The 15,887-nt window shown below is 53.3% G+C and overlaps 6 protein-coding genes across 6 annotated transcripts; 4 read left to right on the top strand and 2 right to left on the bottom strand.

Annotated features, from left to right (window-relative positions):
- Nucleotides 1–19: 19 nt before the first annotated feature.
- Nucleotides 20–975, top strand: CLUP02_10904 (uncharacterized protein; the record flags this gene model as incomplete). Its single annotated transcript, XM_049289876.1, has 5 exons — nucleotides 20–189; nucleotides 253–343; nucleotides 430–596; nucleotides 640–747; nucleotides 939–975. The coding sequence occupies 5 exons, from the start codon at nucleotides 20–22 to the stop codon at nucleotides 973–975; spliced, it is 573 nt and encodes a 190-aa protein (XP_049147021.1).
- A 331-nt stretch (nucleotides 976–1,306) lies between these two features.
- On the bottom strand, nucleotides 1,307–1,809 carry CLUP02_10903 (uncharacterized protein; the record flags this gene model as incomplete). The annotated part of the gene is made up of 3 exons (XM_049289875.1): nucleotides 1,307–1,456; nucleotides 1,509–1,559; nucleotides 1,633–1,809. 3 exons carry the CDS (start codon nucleotides 1,807–1,809, stop codon nucleotides 1,307–1,309), a joined length of 378 nt encoding a protein of 125 aa, XP_049147020.1.
- Nucleotides 1,810–1,927: 118 nt separating this feature from the next.
- On the bottom strand, nucleotides 1,928–6,747 carry CLUP02_10902 (uncharacterized protein; the record flags this gene model as incomplete). The annotated part of the gene is made up of 19 exons (XM_049289874.1): nucleotides 1,928–2,014; nucleotides 2,209–2,355; nucleotides 2,442–2,522; nucleotides 2,661–3,003; nucleotides 3,110–3,167; nucleotides 3,241–3,380; nucleotides 3,441–3,492; nucleotides 3,874–3,994; nucleotides 4,037–4,186; nucleotides 4,223–4,271; nucleotides 4,380–4,471; nucleotides 4,540–4,637; nucleotides 4,707–5,065; nucleotides 5,144–5,432; nucleotides 5,497–5,689; nucleotides 5,853–5,992; nucleotides 6,067–6,116; nucleotides 6,202–6,609; nucleotides 6,677–6,747. 19 exons carry the CDS (start codon nucleotides 6,745–6,747, stop codon nucleotides 1,928–1,930), a joined length of 2,928 nt encoding a protein of 975 aa, XP_049147019.1.
- Nucleotides 6,748–8,590: 1,843 nt separating this feature from the next.
- CLUP02_10901 (multicopper oxidase) lies at nucleotides 8,591–10,526 on the top strand (the record flags this gene model as incomplete). Its single annotated transcript, XM_049289873.1, has 5 exons — nucleotides 8,591–8,915; nucleotides 8,979–9,180; nucleotides 9,242–9,945; nucleotides 10,004–10,305; nucleotides 10,368–10,526. The coding sequence occupies 5 exons, from the start codon at nucleotides 8,591–8,593 to the stop codon at nucleotides 10,524–10,526; spliced, it is 1,692 nt and encodes a 563-aa protein (XP_049147018.1).
- A 682-nt stretch (nucleotides 10,527–11,208) lies between these two features.
- Nucleotides 11,209–14,209, top strand: CLUP02_10900 (pantothenate transporter liz1; the record flags this gene model as incomplete). Its single annotated transcript, XM_049289872.1, has 8 exons — nucleotides 11,209–11,496; nucleotides 11,546–11,661; nucleotides 11,805–11,852; nucleotides 11,970–12,165; nucleotides 12,331–12,650; nucleotides 12,754–12,946; nucleotides 13,032–13,529; nucleotides 13,586–14,209. The coding sequence occupies 8 exons, from the start codon at nucleotides 11,209–11,211 to the stop codon at nucleotides 14,207–14,209; spliced, it is 2,283 nt and encodes a 760-aa protein (XP_049147017.1).
- Nucleotides 14,210–14,399: 190 nt separating this feature from the next.
- On the top strand, nucleotides 14,400–15,527 carry CLUP02_10899 (uncharacterized protein; the record flags this gene model as incomplete). Its single annotated transcript, XM_049289871.1, has 7 exons — nucleotides 14,400–14,465; nucleotides 14,545–14,634; nucleotides 14,692–14,754; nucleotides 14,830–14,905; nucleotides 14,967–15,138; nucleotides 15,198–15,221; nucleotides 15,353–15,527. The coding sequence occupies 7 exons, from the start codon at nucleotides 14,400–14,402 to the stop codon at nucleotides 15,525–15,527; spliced, it is 666 nt and encodes a 221-aa protein (XP_049147016.1).
- Nucleotides 15,528–15,887: the final 360 nt, after the last annotated feature.

Genomic DNA, 15,887 nt, shown 5'->3' with positions numbered 1-15,887 from the left:
TTCGAGAACTGAATACTAAATGTCTGATGAGCTTTCTCGAATTCACACTGGAAACGGTGTAGTCAATATCTTTGAAATGTGCCTCAATAACAACTTACTGAGAAAAACGACAAGAGTCGCGATTGAGACGGATGGCGAGATGTTCTGTGAAAATTGTCCTATCGTGAATCCGCCCGTCGGACTTTCTGCGTGATATTTCCGTCTTGAGTCCGTTGGCGCGCAAGCGGGATGTGGGTTCACCGTTCTCGTGAGTTTCTCTCGTGACCTGGCTGGGCAAATGTCTCGGCCGAGTGAGGTCGCGATGTCCCGCCCCGATCCCCCCGGCGAGAAAATGTTCTCTGGTGTTGCATCTTACTAAAGAAGTCAATTCGAATTACAACAGAGGTAACCGAAACTATTGAACCTTGTTCAGATGAGCCATCTTGATAGTTTTCGATTCAATGTTCAGGTGTTTCCCTCCGTCTTCACGCCGCGGATGTGATACCTAGTGCTCAGGGGTTGATAGGCTCGGGATCCGGATTGTGGGTTTCCGCCCCGCGTTCCTCAGTAGTGTCCCTGGTAAAATGTATGCCTTTCTCTTCTCTCTTCAACCTCGAGTGACTCTTTTTTTCGCATGTGAAACTCTTGATGTTACTGCAGTCTACTCTTCGCCATGATTCCCAGCCTTATCTTCTCTGCCCTCCGCAATCTACCTTCCTGCCTGCGATACTCCGTAAAGTCCCAGTCCAAAAGACCCGGACACGGAGGGTGCGCCTCCCGGATTGTGGGGCCCAGTCCCTCCCCGCCCGTACCTACCCCCGCCAGCCCGAACGGCCCGCTAGCGGCACTCTTTTCCCACCTCCCCCTTGCCTTTCCCTCCCCCTTCCCCCTTCCCCCTTCCCTTAGTCCTAGTAGTTCCTGACGATCTTTTCCTCCAAAGACCAACCACACAACAATAGCAAGAAAGCAAAATCAAGAAAAAACAAGATCTGGTGACGGAGATGTTTAGTCCATTTGAAGAAGGTCGGCTGGATAAAAGTGCTTGATTCAAACTTACCTCCGTTTTGTTTCTGCACGCACCGGCTACCCCAGTCATGTGGCACGGGAGGTGCTTACCTTACCTTACCTCACCTTATGTTTCTTAACCCCCGGGGAAGGGCGGTCCGCGGGCAACATGTCCCGGGATGTGGGGTTTCCCCAGCAGAACGACGTCCGTTGACCGCCGGTTCAAGCCTTCAAGGTTCTATCTCTTTACTGTGTAATCGTACTTTCCTCTCGTCTTTCTCGCTCCCATTTCTCTCTCTGGCTGGCTTTTCTTGCCTGTATTTTAGGCGGCAGGAACGCTTGGAGTTAAGCGCCCGCCACCCACTGGCTGCGTATGCTTGACGCTTCTCTGAGGCACGTAGGCGCTCGAGGGTGAGAATTGTAAGAAGACAGATAGATACAGAAAGTGTGTGTGTATGTGCGTCTGCGCGAGCTGTGTCAAGGTTGTGTATGCGCGTGTGTGTGTGTGCCATGTTGGGCCTCACTGCCTCGATGATCGATGAAGATGCATCTCGGCTCGCAGGACTTCCCAAGATCTCGTAAATCCCAGGCAATGAAAACCCTCAAAAGCCGATAAACACTTCGCGATGAAACTCTCACAGTTCAAACGCTGACTGGTCCCTCGTTTACGGATGATTCGGTTGTTATCGTTGGGTCTCGTGTCTCGTTCAGCTCATTTAAACTACATACGCGTCCCCCCCCGCCTCGGTTGCTGCCGCCAGGGCCGACAAGGTCAAAAAATGAAAAAGGCTTGTTTTCTATCCAAGGGTTCTGGATACAGGGCATTTTGATAAAGATAATCTATCTTTACCCGGCATGGATGATGAAGTAGCGCCTCAAGCCCTATTTTCAAGCGTCAAGCGATGCATGGGTTGTATGGGTTTCTGTTAGTCTTGTTTGTCGGCTATCCAGGCTGCAGCCTTGCGTTGAGGACGGACTGTGAGAGGTACGGATAGTCACGCGGACACAGGAAACCGATAAGTTGGTGCTTCTGCATGTTGCATGTGCATTACCTCTCTGTCCACCCCAGTTTGACACCGGAGAAGCATTACCTATTCAGGTCCCGTTGCCTATCTGCGGACTGCTTGGAAGTTTTTCTGCCCTCTCGAGTTTGTTCGCCTTTCAGAGTGGGGTACCCTGCGAGTATTTACGCGAGAACCATGGCAGTTTGGTAGATAGGCAGACAGAACCGAGGCGTGTCAACGTGGGTTTCGATTTCCACTTTCCAAGGAGCTGGAAGTCGTCAGGTTTTCTGCCCAAGGCTCCGGACGTCGTTGTCGGAAGCCCTTGATCGACATATCCCCATTGGACCGCTTGAAATGGTTTTCGCAGCTTGTCATCGTGTAAGGCGCAATCTTTGTCAGAATTCTTACCCTTGCTTTGTGGATTTAATATATCCAGTCAAGCTACAAGCATACCTGCAGACACTGCCGCGATGAACCGAACCAGACGTGGGCTCCCTTGTTCCTGTTCCTGGACTTTCTTGTTAACGCCGTTGTCTACAGTCTGTAAGCTGACGCCCCTCAAGAGTCTGCAGCGGAAATATGTAACCCCTACTCGGCTTTCATCTGTTTTCATTTGACCGTTGTTTTGGAATCAGGCCTGTCAAATGTCATATTATGTCAGTCTGTACTTACCGGGCAGGGGACAACAATAGGTGTGGCGTACAGATACTGATATGGGCATCTACTCGGCCCGCTTAGCCTTAGATGAAGAGCCACGCCCCGAAAACGCGTTTTTCCAAGAATTGTTCTGACGCCTGCGTGTCTCCGCCGGGGGAACGAACGCGAGGGGTGTAGGGAAAGGGTGGTGTAAGACGACACCGCCCCAAATCTTTCAGCCTTTGGTGATCGGCCATCGCGATGTCGAATTTGAGCAGCCCTCAGCTCAAGATGCATCATATCCCCTGCTAAGAGCTCTTGCGGGCGGTCCCGCCATCCCGTCAGGCCGAGGGCGCTGTACAAGTCTATTCCTTTCGGCCTGGTCCGGATCATCCTCAGCACCCCTCTTCCCGCCCTTTTCAGCTGCCCCCCTCGAAAAGCATATCGAATATCGAGTCTTGCCCTGGACGTATGGACGCGTGTACACACCGGATAGCCAACCTTGTTTGGGAGCAGTAGCCAGCATGTTGCTATCGTGAGAAACTGTCAACTGTCAGTTTCCGGTGTGAGTTCCTGCGTCTCTTGGCAGAAAAAAGGTTGTCTGCATGGCGGGAACCGCGGATGAAAATGGAGGGGTCCTCCAGAAACTCGCCTATCCAGCTTTGACAACCGACGATAGCGGGGCAAGACCGAAGTACCATCCAAGCACCAAAGCAAGAGACGAGGCCGGTGGCAAATTGAAGGTGGCAGTCGATACTTCAGATGCGCATTTTTGATTTTCGAGCCTTGGAGTTTTGGAATGGTTGTCTAATTCACCGTAGCCGCCCGATCCTTGGGTCAGCTGCTAGCGCGAGGCCTCGCTCCCTCTCTAGTCTCTATGTCGGCATATCGGAGAAGTGGCTGGATCCGTTCTTCGTAATATTCAATGCGATTTGTTATAGCGTCGTCGTATTGCATTCCCTGCCGCTCATTTCGATGAATAGCAGAAAAGTCGGACGGAGAGGCCATTAGCTTGGCCAGCTCGTGCTATCACGGGCTCCTCGCAACTCTCGTAAACCGCAGTTGTCTAACACCCATGCCGCTTACGAAGGGCAAAAAAGTAAAAAAGCTGTCGATTTTCAATTCGTATTTGACTCATGCGGCTCGTGCGGATGCTCCCGTAAAGTCAAAATTAGAGAAAAGAGCATAGAGCAAGCGGGGTGCAGTTGTGCCAAGACCATGGAGCACGGGGCGGGATATCTCGGTGAACGATCATGGCCCGAGACCGAGAATCCGCCAAGTCGATGGTTATGGCCGGAACACACGGACCAAGACTTGTTGGTGGCCGAAGGCCGTGATGAGAGCACACGGAATTTTGTTTGTGGACTTGACTATCCTGTGATAGTGACTGCTTCGCATTAGGATATTGTGACGGAGAAACCCAAGAGGTTGCTTAGATGGTCTGCTGCAGGTGTACGGGTTGCGGGCGTGTCAGGAGTCAAGAGCATAGTATTCGATCCAGGGGAAACGGCGGTGAAAGCAAGTGATCGTATGTATTGCGTCTGGGCCGTATTCGCCGAGTCCTACCACAAAGACAGCGCTTCTTCGAGGTAGTAGACGCTGGGACGTGATTCGGTTCGGCAGATGAAATATTGGCCCATGGACTCCCTGAGCTCTGCAGATGTCTGAATCATTCGCTCTTCTCACTTGAGCAAAGGAAGCCAGCCGTTATGTGGCCGGCATGTGACCTATACGACTAGGTTAGAGTTCCTATACCATCGTATCAGTGGATCGATTGCGAGAATGTTCGGCATGAACCTCGAAGAGGCGGCAGGCAATCCAGAGAGTCTAAGGATTAAGCATATACACTGTTGCTTTTTGGGAGCTCGCAATCCCCCCATGAACGAATTTCGGGAGCAACCGATAAAGTACACACCAACGAACGGCGATCGATGACCCGTCGAGCTGAACTCTGGAAGAAGGTTATCTCGAAGGGGGGTATAGAGGGGCAGAGGCGAAATTTGATGCGAGCGACTTCGGCAGCACCGTGATGGAGAGGTTGGAGATGCCAAGACTTTATTGCCTATTCCGGCCATGGGAGACGAACAAAAATGGAGATCCGGCGATGGCGGCGAATCTCCGGATGGCGGTACGGTGTTATCGACGAGATGATGTTACTTGATGGTGACATGTTCTCGCTATTCTGACGTGGTTGAAGTTGGATGATGGTGGGTTCAAGGAAGATAGCAGAGTGTCGTTCCGTCGATGAGGTGAAGTTTGCTGCAAGCGGCGATGTCGTCGTTACACTGGGCAACCCGCGGATTGAATCCCGCGAGAACGGAGTACTGTGTAGGTCTAGTGAGCGGACGAGGTTTGGGCTGGGAGGAAGTTGCAGTCCGTGGTTGTGGTCGTCGTCGTCGTCGTCGAAATGGCTGCTCAGGGTAGCCCCTGGCGCCGGTGAGCTAAGACATTCCGGTAGTAGTGCCATGCAATGCGGGAACCGGCATTTGTCTAGCGCTGTGCACTGTCCGCTAACGCACCCTTGCGGGGGGCCACGCTGGTGGGCTCTAAAAGAGGTAGCATCCAGAGATGAGGCTTGCGCGGCCAAGCAGGGGTGAAGGGGTGGCAGGACAGACTCAGACTTGGGATCTTGGGATCTTGGGAAGGGGAAGAAGGAGTGAAGTCTGAATGGGTGGATCATTGGGTGACAGGGGAAGTTTCGGAGGCGAGGTTCTTGCCATTGGCACTTTGCGATGTTTTCTGCCATTGTCCACAGTTCATCCTCCTCTCCTCCATCCTCCATGATACCATACATCGATACTCCTCCATCTTCAACCATCCATCATCCATCACCCATCATACCCCCCTGCTTCAGATACATGTACCCACAAACCCAACAGCAAAACATCGCCAGCCGACATCTTTGACAAGCACATGGGCCTCCCCTCGTGCTCTCGTACCCTGTCAACGCCGCCAAAACCCACTCCCTTCTTGCTCGACAGGACACAAAGACAAGGGTGTATAGCTATCGGGGGACTGCTCCGTTCTTTCTTCCTCTTCTTACTTGCATAATGGATCCTGCCAACCTACACGAGGCTAGCATCTCACCTGCGTCAGGTGTCCCTCTTCTGTCTGTCTCTCTCTCTCGCGCTATCTCCATATCTATCTCTCCGTCACCAACGGCCAGCCAACCGCCCCTCTCCTGTCTTGAGTGTACCAACCCCCCCTGCTCTTTACGTGCCTACTGACCATTGATACTCCCTTGGCCCCCCGCAGGGAGCCAGGGACTACGTACGCAATCGCAGGCCGATGGTGCTTCCCGCAAATGGCGCCAAAGCCCGCGACGGAGACTTGACGGGAGCTTCTTCTAATCAAGCATACTTTGCGCGCTTGCAAGATGATAACGAGATTGAATTCAGAGTCTAATTATCAAGAGGAAAAGAGTCGTGCTGATCCGGCACACGAGAAGCGCTCGCTCTCGGTTCTGAGTTGCCATTCCAGCCGTGGAAGCTGCTTGATGGTTGAGTTCCACGTACTCCGTTGTTCGCAACAGCCCCTCCCTCGTCATCGATAATCGAGATACTGCGGGTGATCCTACATTCGGAACCAGGTCTTGGTCTTGCCGTCCCATGTTCGCACTTCGTCAACTCTTGGGTCTCTCTTCTCGTCTTTCGTCCCGAATCTTGACGATGTGTTTCCCCTGATCAGCCAACGTTCGCCGCTGTCAATGGCACTTAACCCCACGATAGGGGGCTTCCAACGCAGTGAACGCCACCCAACACACGTGGGACTGGCAAAAACATGCGGCGTTACCGTTGCACTGAGTCCGAGACTTCCCAGCAAGCGCGTCTCAAAGACAGCTTTGCGCGGGGGAGCCAGACGAGCTACAGCTAGGACGGTAGGACCTGCAAACATCAAACAATTTCCACCGCCGTTGGAGGCTTGACGTTGCTTTTTCCGAGTCAGAGGCTCAACATAGTTGCAAACGCCACCGGTCACCGAATCTCTATTGTTTTACGATTATTTCCCTTCTCCGTGTGTTCCAGCAAGGCTGCAACCTCGTTAGGGTATACAGTATACTCCATTCAGAAGTCTTTGTCTTGGCCACTGGGAAACTAGCCGTGTTGGCTTGAATCTTCTCCATATCACCCTGACCCCCCACCCCACACTTTACTTCCCTTGTCCCTTTTTGACGCGCCCATGCCATATCGAACGGTTTTCGTTTTGACGCCGTTGCATTGGATGACGTTGACCGCGGCCACAATGGGGCCCCGGCGGCTTAAAGGATGGGATACCCTTGCCAAGACGCGTCTGCTCGTCCGCCCATACGCAGCGGAGCAACGCCACAGATTCGGACGTCGAACGGTTCAACAGCAATTTTTGCGCTCTTCTGCTATATCCCGTCTTATCATACTACTGGCCCGATCAGAGCTTTCTCACCGTCAATGTTTCCATCCAGCTCTATTACGCTAACCGCCAACGGGGTTTCCCGCGTAATGCTTGGCTTTCGGCTCTATCTTATTGGGCAGCCAAGATAGGAACATCCCCCTTCTCCCCCATCTAGTTTGGGCACAATGAGGCTCCTAAAGTCTAGGTTTCTTAGTGGTGAGGATCCTTATTAGTCAAACCATGATGCCGAATTAGGCATGGTTCATCTCAAGGACATTTCTCCGGTCCTGATCGCCGTTGAACAAGACGACCCACGGACATGGAAGACGTCAATGTCATTCCATGTTTCGTTCGCTTCGTTCGGAGTAATCCATTGCAGAAGAAACAACGGCGCACGGGGTTCGGGCCTGATGACACTCTGTATCCGTACCCGCGGGGCTAATGCAGCCACACAAGCACGGTTTCGATAGTCCTGCCTGTCTGCTGTAGCCTGTACGGGCTACAGATACGCGTCAGCCAGTTTCGAGCACTTGTTTCGATGGGGAAAGAAGACGCTGACTACAGAGAGAGTCGTAGGCGAACCTCATTCTGAATCGACTAAGCATGTGGACGGACTTGGCGATCAACGACGAATCTCCATCTTGTTCCCACCCTCACCGGTGTCTTACTTGCTTAGCCGCCTGAACTTCAGACGAGGGCATGACGGGCCAAGAATATGGAGACCTCTCTTGCCCTGCCTCCTTTGACAAAGCTGCAAATTTCAACGCACATATTCACCGGAATGGCGCCTATATGCAGGCTTACATGATCCATGTATGACATCCATATCGAACTGGGCTCAGGGGAGGGGAGGGGGGTTCGTCAAAGTGGCCCACCGGAATAAGGGAAACAACACCCGACGATGGTTTTCGGCAGCAGAAAGCGAGAAAGTGAGCGCAGCATGGATCCTTGTGACTGACAGCAGACCCTCCTTTTCTCTCAACGTTGGTTTTCGACAAGGGTACCGATTCCTCGTATAGGCGCAATGTTCGATAGTTGCCAGCCAAGCATGGAGTTCGTCCACCGGAGTCGATGTCACGGCCGAGCGGCCGAGTAACCGACGACACTCCTCCTTCACATCTCACCAAACCTACCTGGTCGAACGAGCGATGTGCCTCCCATGTGGATGTGGGCGCGCCGTCTCTTTGAGTCAGGGGTGGTCGGCCTATGGCACCGAACCAGGCCCTCAGAGCGCAACATCGAAGGGAACGCTGCAAGTTGGGATTGCGAATTCAGTGATTCACAATCGGGGTATCTCGTTCTAGCCAAGACGGCGTCAAACTTGGCGAGAGAGACCCTCTATTCGTCCAGCCTGTCTGTTCGTGATGGGCTCGAAAGCTCGTGTTCGATTTCTATAAGACGAGGCAAGTCTGCCCGTCTCTGGAGTGAAAGTTATCTTAGCCACCATCACTCGCTTCTTCAAGCCTCGGTCTTCCTTCCTTCCATCATCATCTTGCCTTCATTCGTTTTTGAGGCAGTTTCTCACACAATCACTCGTTGATTCTCAAACTTTCCAATCGTTTATTCTACATTCGTTCTGTAGTACATCGCTTCTCGCCATGTATAAACGCTCAATTTTGGGATGCTTCGCGCTCCTGTTCCCTGCCTTGATCTCAGGCGCCCCTTCGTCTGCTGCTCCGAGCACACTTGAAAAGCGTCAAGACTGCGTCTTTGACTCCGCCCTCAACCCTTCTTGCTGGGATGGCACCCACGATCTCTCGACCAACTGGTACGAGGAGGCTCCCAACACGGGCGTCATCCGCGAGTACTGGTTCGAGGTCACGAACACCACCATGGCTCCTGACGGCGTTGAGCGCATGGTTCTTTCCATCAACGGAACTGTTCCTGGACCTACCATCATTGCTGACTGGGGTGACACTGTTGGTAAGTGTTTCTGATATCAAGGAGCTTAAGGTGTTTTTGAGTTTACTAACATCATCATCTCAGTCGTCCACGTCAAGAACTCTCTTCAGAACAACGGCACCAGCATTCACTTCCACGGTATCCGCCAGAACTACACCAACGAGGCTGACGGCGTTGCTTCCATCACTCAATGCCCTACTGCTCCCGGCGACTCCATCACCTACACCTGGCACGCTTCCCAGTACGGCACGTCCTGGTACCACAGCCACTTTGCTCTCCAGGCCTGGTAAGATCATTGTTCCACAAAGCTTCGCATCTCTCGACATGAACCTAACAAGCTCGAACAGGAACGGTGTCTTTGGCGGAATGATTGTCCACGGTCCCGCTTCGGCCCCCTACGACGAGGATCTCGGCACAATCGTTCTGAGCGACTGGTTCCACCGCACCACCGACGAGCTTTACGAAGAAGCCGCCAGCAACGGCCCGCCCCGCGCCCAGACCGGTCTCATCAACGGCACAGGCATGTACGACGGCGCCGGCTCCCGCTTCACCACGGCCTTCGAGGCCGGCAAGTCCTACCGCATGCGCCTCGTCAACGCCGCCATCGACACCATGTGGAAGTTCATGGTTGACAACCACACTCTCGAGGTCATCTCGGCCGACTTCGTCCCCATGAACCCTTACAACACCACTGCCGTCTCCATCGGCATCGGCCAGCGCTACGACGTTATCGTCCGCGCCACCGAGAGCACCGGCGACTACTGGCTCCGCGCCATCCCCCAGCTCACCTGCAGTGAGAACGAGAACACGCTCGACATCAAGGGCATCGTCCGCTACGACTCTACTTCCACCGCCGACCCCACTTCCGAGGCGCACACTTACATGGACAACTGCCTCGACGAGAGCATGTCCAACCTCGTTCCCGTTGTCGCTCTCGAAGCCGGCCAGCAGACCTACGACGACACCCTCACCGTCGGTCTCCAGACCGTCAGCAGCCAGTTCAAGTGGACTCTGAACAACAGCACCTTCCTCTCCGACTGGGACTATCCTAGTAAGCCTCCCTTCGACAAATATGCAATGGCAATATGATACTAACATTTGACAACCAGCCGTCGAACAGGTTCTCGGAGGCAACGACACCTTCTCCACCCAGCAAAACATCGTCCACCTCGACCAGGCCAACGTCTGGGTGCACTTCATCATCCAGAACCCCATCGGCCTCGCTCACCCCATCCACCTCCACGGCCACGACTTCTGGGTCCTCGCCCAGGCCACGGGCACCTACGACTCCTCCGTCGCACTGCAGACCGTCAACGCGCCCCGCCGCGACGTCGCCATGCTGCCCGGCTCCGGATACCTCGTCATCGGATTCTACACCGACAACCCAGGTGTCTGGCTGATGCACTGCCACGTGAGTCCTTTCCGCCGCCCTTCAATACACTTTCGATTTCCCATATACTGACACTATCACAGATTGGCTGGCACACTTCCCTCGGCTTCGCGCTCCAGCTCATCGAGCGTCCCACCGAGATCGCGGCCATCACCAACGAGGATACCCTCAACAGCACCTGCGCCAACTGGAGGACCTATGCCGAGGAGGAGTCTGTTCACCAGGAGGACTCTGGTGTCTAAGTCGCTCCATCTCCGCCCGGTCATCCACTGCACACACGCACACATGCACACACTTCAACACTCTTGCACATAACAAACGACAAATAACGTCATGAAATGTTCTCCTATGTCACAGATCTCCATCTCTGAATCCGGGAGTTTTTGGGTAAACACACAGTAATTGTTTTTTGTACATTCCTTATTTCTCCTATCTTGTATATATAATCATAATACAAAGGTTGCAACCCCATGGAATGCTCTCCAATGGCCGAATCAATGTCTGATTGATGATTTTGCTTGCTTTACCTCATTGCTTTGGCGAATTATTCGGCCCCGGCACTCTAGTCCCCCCCTCCCCCCACCCCGGTGTTGTCTGGCTTCGCCGGTCGTCCGGCCCCCGCGGAGCCGCAAGTCTGGGCCGAAAGCTTGGTTCCGCTCGGCTTTCCATCTTGATTAAAGTGCCGAGCCGGTAAAGTGGAACATACCTTCTTGGTCTTTTGTGGAGACACTTGGTTCCCGTTTCGGTGCCGTGCCGGCCCATGTGCCGGCTTTAGCTGAACACCCCCAATATGTACTCGTAGAGCCGGTCCAATCATGAGATAGACTCAAACCCATGCCGTCATTCGTTTCAATATCCCAACGACCAGTTTGCCAACGTGTCGAATTCCGTGGGTAGTCCGGTTGAATTATCTGCGTTATCGACATGATTGGTCACGAGCAGAGATCAAGCTTCTTCGTTCCCACGCGGCACAGCAAAAAAGCTGTCGCCCCCAAAGCTCCCCTTTCGGGTGCCATCATCGCCCCGGACTCAACCTTTCTTTCTGGCGTGACCCCGTTCACCGCAATCGTTCGATACACATCATGCAACTTGGTTTCCGCAAATGGTTGCGGAGTTACTCCGCCCCTCGACCCCGGTCATTCGTCTCGACTCCCAGCGCTTCTCCCCCCCATTTCCCCGCATCATTTCGCCTCCAACCCCGGATTTCGGATGGTCATGGAATGGATACGTGAACGCTTTTCCGTGCGTGGGGATCTCCTAGGGACCAACGAGCCGTTTGCATTTCAAGCTTAACGCTGAGCTGTCATTTGGTGCTTTTCTGTTTCTGGACTCTTACTCCGAACGCGAGAACGAAAAATGGAGTCTTGGCTTGATACTGTTCGTATGATGTCGTGTGATTTGATAGGTTGATAGATTGATGAGGAAAAAAGCAATGAGTGATCGATGCCGAGTGGTTGGGAAAAGGATTCGGATGCAGCTTCGTAGATTCACTCGGTTGTTACTCACCTGACATCTCATAGCTTGTCTTTCAACGAGGCATATTTCGATGATCCCTCCATCACTGGTGTGTGAGCATTCACTTTGCCATGACTGAGGAGGTCAGTCGGTACTTATCGGACCGATGTCGACTACCGCCGCGGGGACGACTTTGGAGATGCGGAGAGAATACAGTAATGAAGAGCTAGTGGAGAGATCTTCATCACTACAGTCAAGAAGCAGTACCTACTTTCCCCCGGTCTCGATTGTGAATGGCTGGGAATATGTAACCCCATCGCTCAGAGGGGTGGTAGTGGAACGGTGATTATCCCGACATGGGGAAAAGCTGGGACGAAACCACCCATGCATGCCGCTCTTTTCGCTTTTTCCGCTGCGGGAAGCCATGTGCCATATCTGGGGTAATGTGCGGAGTTAAAAAAGAGGTAGGTCCGCTGCGCAATTGAGTTAAAACATCGCCTACTAGTACCTTACTCGAGGACGGGACTACTGTCACGCACATACTCGATCACCAGCGAGACGGAGTGAAACCAAGTGTACTTCTGAGGGCAGACAGACCCCGAATCAACCTTCCGTCCAATCTACAACTCTCCAAGGAAGGCTCCCCCAAAGTTCACGACAACTGTTGGGGGAATAAAGATGGCAGACGGGAAGCAGTCCGAGGTGGACCACGCCTCGCTGCATCACGAACACCGCGCCGGCGACCTGAAAGATGTGCCGCCAAAGCTCTCCCTCGAGGCCGAGCGGCGCGGGCTGCAGCCGCCGCCCATCGTCGCGGCCATGTCGCATGAATACCGCGTCGAGCTTGAGAAGAAGTTCAAGCGCAAGGTGGACATTCGCTTGCTTCCCATGATTGTTCTTATGTACATCTTGTAAGTAAAGAAAGGAGATTGTTATTCTGATTACTTTTCTCGCAAATACAATGTTGCTTTGCGGTTCTTGGCCGAGAGTATCTGCTGACCCATGAATTCGTAGGAACTACATTGACAGGAACAACATCGCCGCGGCGCGTCTGGCGGGTTTGGAGCGGGATCTCAATCTCGACCCGAATTCGAACCAGTTCCAGACGGCTGTGAGTATCTTGTTTGTCGGATATCTTCTCATGCAGGTGCCTTCAAACCTGTTTCTCAATAAGATTGGGAAGCCTGCGCTGTACCTGCCAACATGTGTAAGTAAACGCTCACTCATCCCACTTCAGTAACCATACCATCAAAGTCCCTTTCTATAGATCACTAACGATACCGCAATTCAAGATGGTGATCTGGGGCGTCATCTCCGCCGCGACAGCCGCCTGCCGCAACTACGCAGGCCTCCTCGTAATCCGCTTCGTCCTCGGCTTCGTCGAGGCCGCCTACTTCCCGGGCTGCCTGTACTACCTCTCCTGCTGGTACACGCGCGAGGAGCTCGGCCTGCGCACGACGATCCTGTACACAGGCTCGCTCATCTCGGGCGCCTTTTCGGGCCTCATCTCGGCGGGTATCACGGGCAACATGGACGGCGCGCGCGGGCTCGGCGCCTGGCAGTGGCTGTTCCTCATCGAAGGGGTCGTGACCGTCGGCGTTGCGTTTGCGGCCTTTTTCGTGCTGCCCAATTTTCCGCGGACGACGTCGTGGTTGAGCGAGGAGGAGACGGCGCTCGCGGTCTGGAGGCTGGAGGAGGATATCGGCGAGGATGATTGGAAGAATAGCGGGGAGCAGACGTTTTGGCACGGGTTCAAGACGGCGTTGGAGGATGTCAAGACGTGGATTCTGGTAAGCCATATTCCCACTCTTCCCTCATTTGCATAGACTAACACACTTTACTTCAGTTGGTCCTCATCTTCTGCATCGTCGCCTCAGCCTCCATCACAAACTTCTTCCCCACCGTCGTCCAGACCCTCGGCTACAACTCCGTCATCTCCCTCCTCCTAACCTGCCCGCCCTACGTCCTCTGCGTCATCACGACCTGCATCAACGCCTGGCACGCCGACCGCACGGGCGAGCGCTACTTCCACATCGTCGTGCCCCTCTGCGTCGCCATGGCGGCCTTCATCCTCGGCGCCGCAACGCACGCGACCGCCCCGCGCTACGTCGCCATGATGCTCCTCGTCCCCGGCGTCTACACGGGCTACACCACGGCGCTGGCCTGGATCAGCAACACCCTGCCGCGTCCTCCCGCCAAGAGAGCCGCTGCGCTGGCGTTTATCAATGCCGTTAGTAACTGCAGCAGCATTTACGCGAGTTACTTGTACCCCAAGAAGGACAGCCCGCAGTACACGGCGGCGTTCATTCACAACTGCGTTGCGTGCTTTGTTGCCATTTGCGCGGCGACGGTATTGAGGTTTGTGTTGGTGGGGTTGAATCGCAAGTTGGAGAGGGGGGAGCACGTCGAGGGGGCTATCAATGCTGCGCCGGGAGAGGCGGCGGCGCATGGATTCCGATTCAAGATATGAGCAATTGGGATGAATCCTGTCAAAGTAGTGTGCAGATCCAGCAGGGAGAGAAATCAATATAGGGATTCGCCGTAGACGTGGCCTGATGGGTTTGTAGATAGTCGTTATTAACCAGCCCGAACAAAAGAGAAACCAAGTTCGATGTCGAAAGAAATCACAGACTTTCCGATTGATTAAGCTATAGTATCTGATGAAGGTACCCCTGACTAGTCTCCCACTTCCGTATGGCAGGGCAACTTTGGCCGTCTACAACCCGGTTGGTAGACTGGTGTAAAGTACACACCACAAAACTGCCCTTTATAAGGACTCTAATCAGTCAATTCGGTTGCAAGTAGGCGCTGGAGCCCCGGATGGTCAAGCGACCTGTCCATTACAGCCTCGGGTTCGTCGGTTGCGAGGGCAGAGTCAACTCATTCGACATCAGGGTAGATGCTCCCTCATCATATCATTCCAATGGCCTTCGTTTCCAAAGGTCAAACTAGAGCATCGGGGCCAGAGACGCAAAGCGCACCGAGTCGAAGTTGGGAGACACCATCTCAAGTTGGGTTCGCCAATTCTATGGGACATTGCAAAAACATCAGAAGATAAGAACATGAGACCAGCTGGCTCGCTGACTACAGTTTTCGAGGTTTCGAATCGCGAAGTATCAGTCGGACGACAATGAGCTGACAGCGCTCAGAGAGAAATTCTCCAGAGGTATGTGGGTAGCATTATAGTGTACCCGGATGCAACTCTAGGAAATCAACGTTGTTTCAAGGCCATCGAGGTTGTATTGAAGAGATTGTCAGTGTCTGTTTCTCACATGAGCTGTCGAGCCAATCGCAGGTTAAGCAATTTCCCAGGCCAGAGCAAGAGGTGTTACCTAGAATGACGGATTCTTTGAGAGATGGTGCCAGCATCTACGAGACTATGGCCAGACTCAAGAGTTGGTGGAGCGTGAGAGCCAAAAGTGTGAGGAATGATGTCAATTGCCTCACACACACACTAGTAGGTCAGTCAACGTCACGAGCATGTGACTGCCCAATCATCCTAACGGCCAGACGACGTGTGCAGTATAAAGTCAGTGCTGCATGAACATGTTGGACAAAAGACGACAAGCGCAATTAGAACACCTAGATGAGCTGAAACACCTTCATCGCATAGGCTGCCCTCATTGGGGTTCTTCGAATGGCTAATCACTGACACGCTGTCCTTTTCTTCTTCTGCTCTGGAGAAGATGGAGGTCTTGATTGAGTTGGAGGGGGAGAGCCGATTGATGCCAATCAGAACTCCCATCCCTGCGCCCATCCGGTACTGCTTATTTTTGAGTTTGTTCTAGAAGGCGAGGTTTTCTTCCTGTATACAAAGGTGTCTGGACAATTGGTTCTAGTTCTCTGGGTAAGAAGTCTAAAAGTTCGGCTTGGCTGGGCTCGCGATCGTTATTCGGATCAGACCCACGTTTCGGGGTGTCAGTTCGCAGTCGTAGGCTTTCACAGCCGGCGGGATGATCCGCCTGTTTGGGTCCAACTTGCTATATGACGGAAGAGTGCAGTACTGGATTGGGTGATTGGTCATGAGGTTCTGACGCCGAGGGCATAGCAAGGAAAACGGGCCAAGAACATGGGATGACGAACCCAAGTCGCTGCTGGAAAAGGATGGAATGTACATGAGAAAGTTCAATAATTCCAATTTCTCATTT

This window comes from Colletotrichum lupini, chromosome 5 (genome assembly GCF_023278565.1).
Source record: "Colletotrichum lupini chromosome 5, complete sequence".
Classification (NCBI taxonomy): Eukaryota; Fungi; Ascomycota; class Sordariomycetes; order Glomerellales; family Glomerellaceae; genus Colletotrichum; species Colletotrichum lupini.
The sequence above is the reverse complement of the archived record's forward strand: the minus strand, read 5'-3'. Positions and strand labels throughout refer to the sequence as shown.